The sequence below is a fragment of the Engraulis encrasicolus genome, chromosome 3 (genome assembly GCF_034702125.1).
Source record: "Engraulis encrasicolus isolate BLACKSEA-1 chromosome 3, IST_EnEncr_1.0, whole genome shotgun sequence".
Taxonomy (NCBI): domain Eukaryota; kingdom Metazoa; phylum Chordata; class Actinopteri; order Clupeiformes; family Engraulidae; genus Engraulis; species Engraulis encrasicolus.
Window position 1 is genome coordinate 53,268,185 of NC_085859.1, and position 15,800 is coordinate 53,283,984.

General features: G+C 42.8%; 1 protein-coding gene across 1 annotated transcript; it reads right to left on the reverse strand.

Annotated features, from left to right (window-relative positions):
- Window positions 1–117: 117 nt before the first annotated feature.
- eef2l2 (eukaryotic translation elongation factor 2, like 2) lies at window positions 118–15,370 on the reverse strand. Its single transcript, XM_063195698.1, has 15 exons — window positions 15,273–15,370; window positions 14,230–14,444; window positions 13,390–13,571; window positions 12,150–12,361; window positions 10,226–10,410; window positions 9,626–9,731; window positions 8,310–8,423; window positions 6,838–6,976; window positions 5,104–5,299; window positions 4,117–4,375; window positions 3,403–3,510; window positions 2,852–3,205; window positions 2,363–2,545; window positions 1,580–1,712; window positions 118–971 (listed from the first exon to the last, which is right to left on the reverse strand). Exons 1-15 carry the CDS (start codon window positions 15,273–15,275, stop codon window positions 778–780), a joined length of 2,583 nt encoding a protein of 860 aa, XP_063051768.1. The 5' UTR covers window positions 15,276–15,370; the 3' UTR covers window positions 118–777.
- Between the last annotated feature and the right edge of the window lie 430 nt (window positions 15,371–15,800).

Consider the following 15,800-nt stretch of genomic DNA (forward strand, 5'->3'; position numbering starts at 1 on the left):
GTGACATGGTTATTTTCTTGTATCGTCATACTTACTACATAAGTGAAGTGGGCACCGCATTGTTATAAAAATCTAGAAAATGGTGTCACGTTTCAAAAGAAAAATGTCCAAAATGTCTTACTGGATATGAGCCATCGTTTTAATTACAAGTTAAAGCAAGTCAACATTTCAGTTTTAGTTTTTTTTGTCAATGAAATGCTAGTATGAACTCAAGCCAAGCCCCTTTATGTTTCACTGTTTTTCTTTAATACAACTAAGATTTTGGCATAATAAAAAGATGTGTATAAAAAAAAAACCTTAAACCCTCATATATTTGATGTTGACTAACAAAAGTTTCCTGTTTGATGGTTCAGTTGGCAAATCTACTGGGCACATTGCTCATCAACTTGTGGAATTCACCTCCTAATGATGTGCTCTACTACAGTACACAGTGCGTTTACATTATGATGGAAACATTTGTTAGACAGTTAAACCAACACTTAGCCAAACTGTAAGCATAGATGTCAGGTCGTTATGATGAATATGGCCACGGAGGAACACAACGTAAGGTGCTAAATTTTATTTGCTGTTGTTCATTGCAATACGTAACACTGTCCCTCTTGTTTGTTTCATACTGTGTGTAAATGCTCACTCATACACTTTTGTATCATTTTGTGATTTTTTTTTTAATTTTAGTATTATTTTTATTATGTTACATTTAAATTTGTTGGAAGATCTACAGTACATTGGCCAGATGCATTGTAATGTTGATGGACGTTGTTATTGTCACGGCGACGATCACAGTTTGTCCAGGAAGTTGTCTAGCGCGGGGATGCCCTCCTTCAGGCCCTTGCGTTTGCGTGTGTCGGCCACCACTTGCGACGGCTTGCTGGTGGCGTCATAGGGGTCTCCGGGCAGGATCTGCCAGTGGTCAAACACACACTGGGGGAAGGCCTGGCCACCGGTGTTGGACCTCAGGTCTGCTGTGAAACCTGTTGAGAAAAATAAATATTTATATGTAACAAGCTCAAAGTCTTACCTCTTGTATATGTATTTTGTTTTTAAATGAATACATAAAGGGGTGAAAGATATTTTTTTCTTCTGATAATATAGCTTTTCATACCTTCATCGACAGATAGTGAGAGTCACAGGAAAAAAGTGAGAGAGAGATATGGGGAAATGACCTTGGGTCACAATCCAACCCCGAACTTATGATGTGGCACCTTAGACCACTGAGCCAAGGCACCCATGTGAATGATGAAATGATTAGGAATGATGCCCAAAATCAGGCATGGGACTGGTGGTTACATGAAAGCCCTGGCGAGTGCAGATAGTCATAACTTTCAGAACATGACATAACTTTTGGGTCATTTCAGGCATAGAGATGGTTCTTGCCTCTTGCCTTATACATACAGTACTGTAGAAAGTTGGGCAGATGTCTATTTGTCCTTTCAAAAACTTTGTTTTGAACAAAGTGTTTTGGTTTGTGCTATGCAATACCACCAATGCAACATGGGAAATGGAAAAAAACATATTGTGTACCATATTGTGTACATCATTTGGAAGTCGAGTGGTAGTAGTGAGTTCACTTCATACGTACCGAATGACTCGTTTACAGGGAGGAAAGCCTTGACGACGAAAATAGGTGTTCCTGCTACTTGGGACTCCTCAAACACGTGTCCACGTTTCCTGTTCAGCACACCATAGATACCGCCAACAACTTGCTCTGGACACTGAAAACAGACAAAATAATTCAGCATTAATAACTTTTACTGAATAGTTTCCCATTTTGTTAAAAATAGCATTATTATGTAATTGGAAGCATCACACTACTACTTTTAAAGGAACCATTGATTTTTGTCTGATATGACGCCATATTGCAGCACCTTTAGAGTTGAAACTGCTTCAGAGCCCATGTCTCCTGATCTGATGGGAGGATCTAAGATTCTAGTGGTAGAAATTCACCTATTTATTCAGCAAAAAACTTTTAATTGCATTGCATCAGTTAACATGCTGGAGTGGAGTACTCATTAAAAGTACAGTGTGTTGCACAAAATATGGTGATTTGTGTGTGGGAGTCGCCTATTTGATTTTTCTATAGATCAGTGGTCCTCAACCTTTTTTGAACAAGCACCCCCTAGACATAATAAGCCTCCCAAGCTCCTTTCACCACCACCCCATCATCACCCTTAGTATTAAACACTAAAATTGACTAATTCCATTTGCAACAGGAGCTCCCCGTTACTCTACACGAGTAGCGTCATCTGAATACTTTGGATTACTTCAGTATAGTTACTCATAATTTGTACTCTGAATACTGTTATCTGTGTTACTCCTTAGCACTGCTTGTGTGCTTGTGTGTCCACTCCTCCGGTGTGTTTACCTGGATCTCCACCAGGTAGATGGGCTCCATGAGCCTGGGCTGGGCGGTCAGCATGGAGGCGTACAGGACCCTTCGGGCCGTGGGAATGATCTGGCCGCCGCCCCTGTGGATGGCGTCCGCGTGGAGGGTCACGTCATGGATGTCGAAGCGCACGGCACGCATGTTCTCCTCACACAGGGCACCCTGGGGGAAATCATTGGTATGAGTGTCTGTTAAGATTCTCATTCATCCAAGTCATGTTTTGCAAAGTTCAGTTTTAAGCAGATCTGTTTATTAGGTTCTGGATTAGTCATGAAAGTTGTATGAAGTACTGTACTAATATCTGACCTCTTTGGTTGCACACTGGACGCCACATACAGACAGTAAGTAGCTGTAACTAACTGTAAGAAGGTGCTGTCTGTGCGTTCATTTCTAGATGCTTCGTCATCATTATGAAATGGATTGTGAGAGACATTATTTTGGACACACGATATACACGTAGTAACTCACCTCTTTGACGGCCCACTGGAAGCCGGCCACCACACTGTCCTTGATCTCATTCAGGTACTGCACCCCCTTCGTCACGTCAATGACCATGTTTGGTCCGGTGCCGTCGGGGCCGAAGCACCAGATCTTGCGGGCCTCCGCCACGTCCCACTCGTACTTCTCAGCCAGGTAGCGCGCCCGCAGCTTCAGCTCCTGACGAGACGACACCTCGCCCTTGTCGATGTCCTCAGCCAGGCCGTCGGGGAAGGGGCGCGCCTTCATGTACAGGCGGTTGTGCTTGTTGGGGGACTTGGACAAGCACACTTGGTCGGATTCCTCGCTGACCGTCTCACGGTAAGACACGACCGGGTCGGATTTCTGTTGTAACAGATAACCGAAAACAGTAATGGATGAAAAGAGAGCACAGACAACTCTACGGTCTATAGGCAGAGACTGAGGCTAATGTACGAGCTATGTACACCGGTCGGTGTAATGATAGGACACCTTAGCCCACTGTGCCACCTCGCCCCCACAACTTCACTCTTTTGGGAAAAGGGGACAACAATGTCTCGTACCTTGAGAGGAATGCAGGCATGGTCCTCCTCCAGATCCTTCAGGCAGATCTCCAGATGCAACTCTCCAGCTCCTGCCACAATGTGCTCTCCAGACTCCTCAATGATACACTGTAGGAAAGACAAGAAGACTTTATATAGGATTCAAGCATTTCTTTGTCATTTGTATATCTTTTTATAGTGTTTTATGCCATACCATTAAGTTTAACCATTGCCTTGTGCACTAAAAATAACTTACCCAGTCTTAAAATCATACTGTGATGAATATCTGCTATGATATAACGCTGTACAAAAAGGTTTTAGCAGCATCAACAAACTTTTGTGTCCATCAGAAGCTGAGCAGAGCAATTACCAAAGAAGTGAAAATAAAACAGATTGTATTTTGATTAGGCGCGGCTGTGTGTCCTCTGTGTCACACAGCCATATCAATTTTTTTTATAACAACCTGTCCCATCGGATCCGGGGTGTGTTTCTCGAAAGCATAGTTGCTAGTTAGCAACTTCGGTAGTTGCCAATGGGAAATTCCATTGTGAACAACAAAGTAGCTAACGTAGTTAGCAACTACGGTTTCAAGAAATGCAACCCCTGACTTGGCCATTCGCTTGAGGCCCTCCACCAGTTGGGGCAGATCTGCCTATAACTCCTACAGTAATATTATATAACTCCATATACTCTGTACTACTCCTATAATAGTGATATATTGTATTTCATACCAACCTGCACCATGGGGTCAGACTTGGCCAGGCGCTTCAGGCCCTCCACCAGCTTGGGCAGGTCGGCGGGGTTCTTGGCCTCCACCGCCACCCTGACCACGGGGCTGACGCTGAACTTCATCACGCGAAGGTTGTGGGCGTGCTCGAAGGTGCTGATGGTGCCCGTCTTCACCAGGAACTGGTCCACGCCCACCAGGCCCACGATGTTGCCGCACGGCACGTCCTCGATGGGCTCCACGTAGCGGCCCATCATCAGGATGGTTCTACGGCAAGACGGGGAGGACATTATAGTACTACGAAAAATATGCCTGTAAGGGTATTGTATAGGGACTCTAGGTGTAATGTACTGTATGTGTACTGTCTATGTCTAATTGTCTATGTCCACGCCTAAAGTCTATGTCTATGTCCAGTGCACGTAAAGAAATTGACAATAAAGCCGACTTGACTTGACAAGTAGTGAGCCAGCAACAGGATGGCTCTGTCGGAAAGGAGGAAGCCATTTTTATGCCGTATATAAAAGCCACGTCGTGGTCAAGCATCAGAATCTCTCTGTGGTGAAGGAGAGGACATTGTACTACTGGGATACAATAACACTGATATACTATTATTGAACTAGTATAAAAGCCATGTATTTGGCCCATGATGAGGATGGTTCTACGGCAAGAGGGGGAGAATATTTTTAAAGGACAACTGATACACTTCAGAATCTGACTTAAATGTGTTATGCAAAATTGTATGCGCACGTATTACAGTTTGTACATGGCTCCTCTACATTCTGTTGAATGCGGCATTCACTTAAATGGGTAGTGTTGGGAATGCTGCTCTGGTGTGCTGCGTCACCGTGGGACCGTGGGACTCTCAAAGCCCATACCTCTTACTGTACATTACACTGAGCTGAAGGCTCTTGTCTAGACACTACAGACATTTGTTTTACGGCCAGAGAAAGTTCTCGAAGTCACTAAAACCAAGGAGTTACACAAAGCACACATACCTCTGGATAGGCTTGAGGTAGAGATCCTCCTTCTTGCCAGGTGTGTAGTTTGGCCCCATGATGCGTACCTTCTGCCCTGTGGACACCGTGCCGGAGAAGACACGGCCGAAGGCGTAGAAGCGACCCTTGTCGGTGGTGGGCACCATCTTGGAGATGTACATCATCAGAGGAGCCTTGGGGTCACAGTTTTTAATACCTGGTGGGACACAACAGAGATGAAGACTTGTTTTTTTCTTTTGAAGCAGGATTTCCCAACCTGGGGCCCCACGGCCCATCGCTGAACCAATAAACAATACTCAAAAGAAACTGAAATAACTACTCAACAGCGACACACACACACACACACAAATATTATTTGTTAGAAAACAATGGCAAGTTCCACTTGGAATACTGTCACGGCCATATTGGATACACTGGATAGATTACAGTTTGTACACTCCATTTAGCTGAGCATTCAGAACAACTGTAGCAAAATGGAGAGATGAGTACATTGCTCAAGGGGCTCTTCAGCCACAGAGAACACCAATTACTCACTCTCTCACCAACATCTCCTACTGGTACAGGATTTTAACCCTTCACCCTCTCATCTCTCTATCAACCCCCTGTCCATTAGGCCACAACTGTGAGATGACAAATGACAGTTCTGCTACATTATTACATTACATTACACTTAGCTGGCGTTCTAATGCAGAGAGACTCACAGTCTTGTTACTTGCAGGGACAGAGTGTTGCACAAGTTAAAAGAGGGAATATGTCGCTAAGCTAGTGACAGTCAATGGATCCGTGTAGCATGTATTAAGCCCCAAAATAGTGGCATGACCCTTTAACAGTAGGCAGTGGATGACTGTGTGGAAGAGCGGTAGCCATTTTCCTTCTGGTAAAGGGATTTAAACTTACAACCCTCCAATGTCATGACCAACTCTGTCCATTATTTTTTATTATTGCATTTCCGTAGACTTTATTCTAAATCTCTCTGCATGATAAAGAAGACTGTTCCCTGTTATGACTGATCCATTTTCATAACATGACAAGCCTATTATTCCTTAATATAAAGTCATATGGTTTGTAAGTCTGTTCTGAATGATAGCAGACCACGGCACTACTGATGCTGAGCACTAGCCCATTGCATCCTTCTCCTTGTCTTGTTGGGACTCTCGCACAGCATCCCAGAGAGACTGTTCCCTGTGACAACTGACCCGTTATCATGATACAACAAGCTTATGCCGTGACCGAGATGGGCATTTGATCAGAGAGTTGCAAGTTCGAATCCCGCCCTTCCACTCCCTATTGCATTCCATGGCTGAGGTGCATTTGTGCAAGGCACCTCAACACCATACTGCTCCAGGGACAGTAACCCAGACTCTGTACTTGAAATAACTTTAAGTCGCTTTGAATAAAGTCATCATCTATGTGTAATATATTGAATTGTGCTTCTAGCCTATTTCTACATATTCCTGCACAAGACAGAGCGGGTGTCGCGCCATTGACTCCAGTCGTGATGGGTGCGCACTTGAGTTCCCAAGTGATAATCCACAGTATGCACTGAGGAAGGTCTGGTGACTGGAAACGTTTTGCACATGTGGGTAAGCACTTCCATCACTTTTCTATATGTAAGGCAATTATTATCGGTGTGCGAGTTCCACACCTTGTGGCTGTAACACATATTCCTGCACATATTTCGTTTGTAAATTTGTTTGGTATTCTATCAGACTGGTGCCGATGATGATGACTAACCCATTGCAGCCTCGTCGTCACCGGGCCCTTCGTACAGCATCTCACAGCGGTACCTCTGGGCGGTGACGGGGGAGGGGAGGTGGATGGTGATCATCTGAAGCAGGGCATCACCAGCGGGCAGCCAACGGCGCATCACTGCCTATAACACAAACACACACCCACAGACATACACACACACAGATACACACACACACACACACACACACACAGACACACAGTGAAGTGAATCATCAGCGCCTACACAGTAAAAACACATGCAGTTAGAAGGATTTCTGGCACTTCTGGCATTCTGCTACAAATAAAAGCACAAATTATTCTTCTACATCTGAGATGCTCTGGTGACTTTCCGACCCACACACACACACACACACACACACACACACACACACACACACACACACACACACACTTAGAAGTGACTCATTACTGCCTACACAATACAAACACACAACACAGAAACACAGTTAGAACTGCTGGCACTGACACACACTGCCTACACAACACAAATACTGTACATACACGCACACACGATCAGAAGCGATGCAGCACTGCCTATACCATACAAACACAAGCAGTCAGAAGAGAATGTATACTATCCTCCGCGTTCCTGTTTACCGGAGGCACACAGCTCCAAACTCTATCGTGATTCCATGACAAATCAACATAAAAAAATGAAAAGCAGGGCAAGACTGACTAAACACTGATGGTTTAGTCTTTAGTTGATGCAATGTCATGTGTATTCATAAAGTTTATGGCGTTACCTTAAAACAGAGCTGGGTAACCTTTGTCTCGAGGGCCGTTCTGGAGGCCGTTCTATCTTAGCCTGATTATCATCGACTTTCAAATCTCTTCGAGACTTGGTCTGACCAAGAGCATAACAATTAACATTTCCCAAACGGCATTTCCCAAATGGCCTCCCTTGGTTTGCTAATGATTGTGTGCTTCCCAACAAAGTGGGAGGAGTTCCCGTATTTGTGGGAACTCAGAAAGTACTTGCATTGACTCTTGACCTGACTGGTAGCAATGCTGAAGCTGTTGCGTAACTAGGAGGGCATGGCCTGGCTAGTTCTATCTGGCCCCCGACATAATTTTAATGTTGTGCAGCTTCACATGAAGTATGACATATTTTGTAAAGGAATCTAATAAATTACATTTGCGATACAATTAAGTTATATTCAGGGAACCTAGAGAAGGTGGGGGCCGTTTTAAATGCGACTGCCTTCAATATAGGCCTGAAGTGCAGGGGGAAATCCCAGTTTGTCTTCATAGTATGACCTTCGGAGGACTTTTATGGCCCTTGGAGGAATTTGAAGTGACCCTTTGAATGAAAAAAGTTCCCCATCCCAGCCTTAAAACTATGTAAAAAAGAACAATACAGCATGCCTGCATTCATACAGTCTGTACAAAAGTGCATACAATAAATAGCAAAACACGTTATATTATATTCTATAATATTCTGTCTTGCACAGTACCTTGAGCAGAGGCTTGCCTTCCTTCTCCTTGTCGTCAGCATCTAGCTTCACGTCAAGCTTCTCGATCAGTTTATCAGTTTCTTCCTTTTTGAAGTTCATGATGGCATCGAAGACCTTCAGAAACAAGAAAAGACTAATTAGTACATTTCACTTTAACCTATTGTTGCAAAAAATGCTGCTGAATGCCTACGCCCTTTTCAGGGCTTGACATTAACTTTTTCCCTTGCTGGCCATTGTGGCTAGCGGTTTTCCCAAGTCACTAGCCATTCGGCTATTCTATTAGCCACAAATTTGATATTGTTTCTTTTTTCTTTGTCATGATGCTATACATTTAACATCAGAGGATGAGGTGCTACAGTAAAGCAAGAAGATGAGTGCACAGCTTTCTACATGGAGATAAATCATACAAATATAAACTAGTAATTGAACTTTTTCTTAAGGGACAAAGTGCAGAATATAGGCTATTCTGATATGTCTTACCATAGAATAAGCTACCTGCCAAATTGGCTAGTGACACTGAAATCATTACCAGCCACAGCCAAGTTTTACCAGCATCTGGCCAGTTGGCAGGTGCCAGTGTCAAGCCCTGGCCCTTTTAAAGAAGTTGGGTCATTTCCCAACCCTACCCCGTCTCTCTCTCCACACTCACTTCCTGTCGATCTTCACTGTCCTATCTGCAGTAGAGGCAAAAAGCCCATAAAAATATCTTTAAAAAAATATCTTTAAAAAAATGAGTTGCATTTGAACGCTAAGACTCTCATCTTGCATCAGAATGTTTTCATTCAACTCTAACATACCAAGATTTTTAATAAAATTGTCTTAAATGTCATGAGCCTGAATGTTACGTCATGCCGCTCCTGGCAACAGGGCCAATGTTGTGCAACACAACATCCAGCATCAATGGGTTCAATAAAAAAAGGTCAGGTCTTCATGGAACAACAGGAGACGCATGGTCTGATACCACTCCTGGGTTCACAACAGGTGACTTGACTGAATACGTGGTCTACAATTCAGATTACTGGACTCTCTGGCGCCAACCCACGCTAGTCCAAGATAAAGTACTTTCAGATCCTGACGGCCATGTTTGGCCGAAATTGGGGCTAAGTGCCAGCACTAGCTGGCTTCAGATTAGGGAACTCTCTGGCCCCAGTCTCTGCTAGAAAGCTGACAACAGACCACCACTGGATTGACACCTGTGTTAATGCTGAATAAACATAATTTCATTTTCGTGTATGACCTGTGCATATGAAGAAAGTGACAATAAAAGCTGACTTGACTTGACTTGACTTGACTGAACTAGCTTTCGAGGCACCGACCTTGAAAATGGGATCCAAGACGAGCTGGCAGAATGTGCGAGGGAGTTTCTCGCCCTTTGAATTCTGGGCACTTTTGCTGAACTTTCCATTGGATGGATCAAAATATCTAAAAGGGAAAGGTGAATATAATCAATGAAGCAAAAACTGCAACCACTGAAAAATGATGAAACTATTATCTTAACCTCAGAAGTGTTGTTAATCAATCACTATGGGGAAAATGTTAATCAAGAGCATTGAAGATGTGACCAAATATAGGCAAATGACATACCAGATACTGTATATTGTATAACAAATTTGGAAAAAAAACATATATATACCGTATATTACCACTTACATAAAGACTTATGTACAACCATGATAACAGGTTTTATAAGCAAATTAAAAATGATATATAGGCCTATATGACAGATATTGTAAATACACCACATATTGCCAGTATAACTAATACTTTTTAGCGTCTTTTTTCCATAACCACAATTCACTTGTCCCCCCATATTGTACATAAATCTTATTTTACCATATTGACAAATATTGTACATAAATCATATATTACCATATAAATACATATCATTAAAAACAGTTTTTAGAGGCAGAACGCACTTGTCTCCCCACAGTTTCTTCATCATGTCCTCCACCTTCTTGGCACGGTCGGCTGGTGGCATCTCGGCTTTCTTGTCGCTCTTGGCTGTGAACTTGGCCACGTACATCTCAGCAAACTGCTTCAGGGTGAAGGCCCAGCCATGCAAACCGGAGCCGAAGCCCACAGTGCCTGACACGGGGTCCACCTGCGGGTTGAAGCAGACGACAACAACAGCGATGAAAACATCACATTACTTACTACATTTCATTGCATTACGTAAAATTAGCTTATCCAAAGCAAACAATTATTTTTCAGGCTACTGATTAGAGTCCGTGGAGCAATGCCTGGTTATAGGGCACTTCAGTCATGGAGCTGAAAGGACAACATTTTTGGCAGAATGGTGCAAAAGCTCAGCCTGCAAACTGTTTTGCTGACAATGTGATAATTTGACGGAATGTATAATTCTTCTGGCACTGACAGAAATGAACCAAAAAATTCAAGCAAGAGAATCGTAAGCATCATTTACACCCGCTTAAAGTGATTTTCGAGGAGGATGTAAAAGCTTAGCATGCATTGCAAATAAAAAAAACTCAAGTCAAATCTGCTGACCATTGAGGTGTTGTGGTGCTAATGCATGCCCATGGGGACCCAGGTTCGAATCCAGCCCAGACCAATTCCTCTCTCTGTCTCTCTCTCTCACCTATTTTCCTGTCACTCCTTCACTATCCTGTCTAATACAGTTTTTCTCGATTGGTTTGGCTAATTTCTCGAAACTGAGATGACATTCTCAAAACAATACGGACAAATCTCCAAACCAACTTGCAATTTCCCACAACAGAATGGCATTTTTCATTGCTTTCATCAAATTTCAAATGCTTTGTACATGTCTCAAATGTTTAGTACATCTCGGCAGATGGCTATGTACAAGTACCCTACAGTTGACACATTGAGCAAACATTTAGCACATTTTCCAAATAAATTGACCTTTCTTATCTAAACGAATTAGACAATTCTCAGTGTAATGGTTGCCCTCTCCAAAGCATGTCAGCATGATTTCAGTCCTCATATGCAAAGTAGTCTACACAATTGTCAAAACATAATATTTTAAGAATTTCTTTACTGTAAACAGTAAATTCATGACAGTGTTCAACAGGCCAGATGGTATTGTAACTTTACTAGTTTGTAGAAAATAATTTTACAACCATGTATACTACAATTTCCTCCGTTATTTGGCTAATTTTTGACATTTTTTCAAACAGCATTCTGTGGGAGGAATTTAGTTTCGACACACGGGTAAACTGTTTTTGGAGTGATATGAGCAAGTGATGAGGATCCATGTAGTTATGCTGAACCATCCAGTTTATTTTGACAGAATGACTAAATGAATGCAAATGAGCCAAAGCAATTGAGAAGGATCTATACCATTTTGATGGTACTGACCATTTATGTGGGAGAAGGTCTAGTGCTGATTCAAGAATGAGCTGTTTTGGGAGGTATATGACATTTTGCTAGTTATCTGATCTGTTGTGCAGAAGTGTAAGAATGTTTAGCCAAATGACCCAAAATGTATAGAAATGTCATCTCGGTTTCAAGAAATTAGCCAAACCAATCGAGAAAAACTGTAAAGGCCTTTGTCCAGGTTATCTCTTGAATAAACCTTCGATCTGAGTCGCAGTGTGCGGACTCTACTGTCTCTGCTGATGGTAACATTTTCACTCTTTGTTTTCATTCATTCTTGTCAAAGCTAGGCCCTGCCGTGGCCAACCGGTAGGGCACTCCCCTGTCATGCAGCTAACCCGGATCCGATTCCTGGCCCGGCCACTTTGCCGACCCCTCCCACCTCCATTTCACTTCCTGTCCATCTCTCACACTGTCCTATCAAATTAAGTCGAAAAAGACAACAAAAATCTTGAAAACTAATTCTTCTCAAGGCTAACTACTGACCATGATGTTGCCCATGGGTCCGCCCTCATCCTCTCCGTAGGTGGAGATGATGACGTTGACGTTCTCCACGATGCGCTGGAAGGTGTTGAAGAGCTCCTCGGTCTCCAGCTGCAGCTCCAGCAGGGCCCGGTCCATCTTGTTCATCATCAGAACCGGCCTGATGCGCTCCGCAATGGCCTGCCTCAGCACCGTCTCCGTCTGGACACACACGCCTAGAAGAGCAGGAGGAGGAAGGAGGAAGGAGAGAGAGAGAGAGAAAGAGAGAGAGACAGATACAGAGACAGACAGACAGACAGACAGACAGACAGAGAAGACAGACAGAGAAGATAGATAGATAGATAGATAGATAGATAGATAGATAGATAGATAGATAGATAGATAGATAGATAGATAGATAGATAGATAGATAGATAGATAGATAGATAGATAGATAGATAGATAGATTGATAGATAGATTGATGGATAGATCGATGGATAGATCGATGGATAGAGGGAGACAGACAGATATGGATAGAGATGACAGATTCAGAAAAGGAGAGATGGAGAGGCAGACAGGGAGACAAGGAAAGCAGGAGGAGCATCATCAAAAGTTGCTGCCACTGTAGCTGTGAGACACTAGAGTTAGTACAGTTACGTAACATGGCAAGGCATCTGAACAAAATGGTGGGGTGCACACATTCACTTAATATAATAATTTACTTCAAAATAATTGAATGATCTCAGGAATATTCCTGGTGTGACTCCAAAAAGCCTGCCAGTTAATGCATTCATGACACACAGTACGAAAATAAGACATACGTAATGCTTCTGTAGTGAATTACAAATATTGTTTCATCTTACCACAGCAAAACGTACACTCCACACACTCCACATTGCCTGAATCTATAGTTTACATTGAGGGAAGCAGTTGTCACAATGCAGCCATCCATAGTAAGTATTTCGGATGATCTTTAGATCATCTATAAGATGATGCCCACCCGTCTCGCATGCTGATACAAAAATTCTCCACACCAATCGGGTGGACAGCCACCCCCAAAATCAAACTTCTAAAGCATTCAGTGCATTGCATTACTGTGTTATGCATGCATGGTCAGCTTGTATCTTATCGTATGGCAATAAAGTGGCAGCTTAGGGCTGCCGAACCGACTTGACTTGAAAGCAGTGAGTGACACAGTGCAACAGCTACAACAGACACACACAACCCGAGCGAGAGGTGCGGGGGTCGAGGGTGCTATCATACCTGACACACAGTCTACCACTACAAGAGCACCGTCAGTGACGCGCAGAGCTGCAGTCACTTCGGAGGAGAAATCGACGTGACCAGGGGAGTCAATGAGGTTAATGAGGAAGCCAGAGCCATCCTTGCACTGTTTGATGAAGGCCATGTCATTTTCACTGAGCTCATAGTACAGAGAGATAGCTCTGCAGGGAGGAGGGGGAGTGACACATAATAACAGCACTGTTAACCGCAAGTGGCGGCCATCTTGTCAACAGTATGTATGTATGTATGTATGTATGTATGTATGTATGTATGTATGTATGTATGTATGTATGTATGTATGTATGCAGGCCTATGCCAATAATACGTGTGTATGAAGTAATGTAGGCTATAATACAATGTCCTATATGTATGTAGCCTATGTCAATAATATGTAGCCTATGTCAACAGCAGTCATGTCCATGTCATCAACAAAAAATGGGGCAGTTGTCTTTATGTGTTTGTGTTATGTCTTGGGGTGACTTTCTTACTCTTAATGAATGTGTCTGTGTTTTATGTGTTGATTTTTTTTATGCCTGTCCTGTGCAGGTGAGTACATAAAAAGTTTAACTAAGATAAAATGTGCAAATGCAATTACAAGTCAATGTTGTCATGTAATATTTGTCCTTTATGACAGTAATTGGTACAGTTCATTTCACTGTGAAACAATTGATCCAAAGTTTACTGCAAATAAATGTAGTTAATCGATACTTCATTGACAGGAAAATGTCACATTTCAATTATTCAATTAAATTATTCACATGTGAATAACAGACATTTAAACCTGTTCATTTGGTTAATTTCTCTGGGTTTGACACCTACGTGGACTTAATGGTGATACATCTCTCCTGTTCATCTTTTCTTGTGTCCGTGAATCTGGTCTCCCCTGCGCGTGCTGAGGCGATGATTCCAGCCTTGCACACTAGGGAATCGGTCAGGGTGGATTTCCCGTGGTCCACGTGAGCGATCACGGACATATTCCTAATGTTGGACTTTTTGTCCATGATCTCACGGATCTGGTCTACTGTAAAGTTCACCTGGGGACGAAAACAATGCGTTTATTATAAAATAGAGGTGCCACTTATGCCACTTTGCCATGGGGGGTGCTATTTTATCCTCGTTCCAAAACGAGTGAGTCTGCAATGGGGACTGCGCAGTTTTGGGGGCTTTCTGCTGAGTGTATGCCGCAGTATCTTATAGAATCCACACCACACTGGCTACTAGACGACAAGCACCTAGGTCAGTGTGCGTGCAGAAACATAAACATGGCCCGGGGCATATCATATATCGCTGCCTGACCGAGAGGCTTTCCTTGCCCAATCTGTGCGCGTGGAACTTTCATACGCACCTAACCCCTTGGAACGGTGGGCGTCAACGGGCTATTTATAACAGGGGGTAACGCTATTCCAATGTCTATATTCGCCGCATGCACAGGCCTCAAACCAGCCCTAGAGTAGCTTACAAAATACTAAACATGTGGAGGCTAAGGAACGCGATGTTTAGAAAGCCATAATTCGACATGGCCAAATAGTGCCAGTGTTCGATTACTTGTTCATGATCACCAAATTGGTGTGGTGTCAAACTGCCTTGTTTTGTGTACTGATTTCCTTTCAAATTAAGGTTCCAAAAGCACATATCCTGTCAAAGTGACATTCATTAAATTGTATTTGAGACTCGTTCAAGTTCAAGTGCAAATAGCCCAACATAGCATCACTCTTGTTACAGATAATTGCGTCATTTCGTTGGATTAGTCGTTCAAGAACATAGAGAACATAGTGTCTCGATCTCTACAGAAAATAGACCAATTTAAACACGAACATGTCAAAGGCAATATTTAGTTATGCGATTAGAATAATATATCTCACCATTTTGGCTGTTGGTTCCCCGGCTTAAGACAGCCTCGGTAGCAGATACCTGCGGTTGGACCTCTCAGTCGGAGGACTGCGGGGCAAAGAGAGAGAAGATGACGTAGAATCTCAGTTTATGCAGAGACACGCCGGACGGTCATGTGGACCAAGTCATATGGACACACCAGACTACCCATGATGACTGCAGTTGCGCACGAAATTGCGCACAATAATGCGCGCATGCATGCATAGTCTATGATCTGGATTATACGAACATGATGTTGTATATCATGCCATAACCACATGGGCCTACACCATAGGGATGAGAGACAAATTAAAAAAATGCACAACCATTATAAACTATTATTAAAGCAGTCAAGCATGCAAAATAAATAGTATTAGCAGAGACATAATAACAGTATACTCTTTTAAACACTCTACTGAGTGCTAATGTACATTTTAATATTCACTAAATATTTAAATGTAGGCCCACTTTTATAATAACCTTTCCTCCTCTTCTGCTTTGTACAGGTGCAGTGTCTGAAT

Bases quoted from the DNA above. Each gene is read 5' to 3' on its own strand.
- eef2l2 (XM_063195698.1), bottom strand. The intron at 12,362-13,389 runs GTATGATAGCAC...CTGCTCTTCTAG, and splicing joins AGTGGTAGACTGTGTGTCAG to GCGTGTGTGTCCAGACGGAG. The intron at 9,732-10,225 runs GTGCGTTCTGCC...TTTCCCTTTTAG, and splicing joins AAGAAACTGTGGGGAGACAA to ATATTTTGATCCATCCAATG.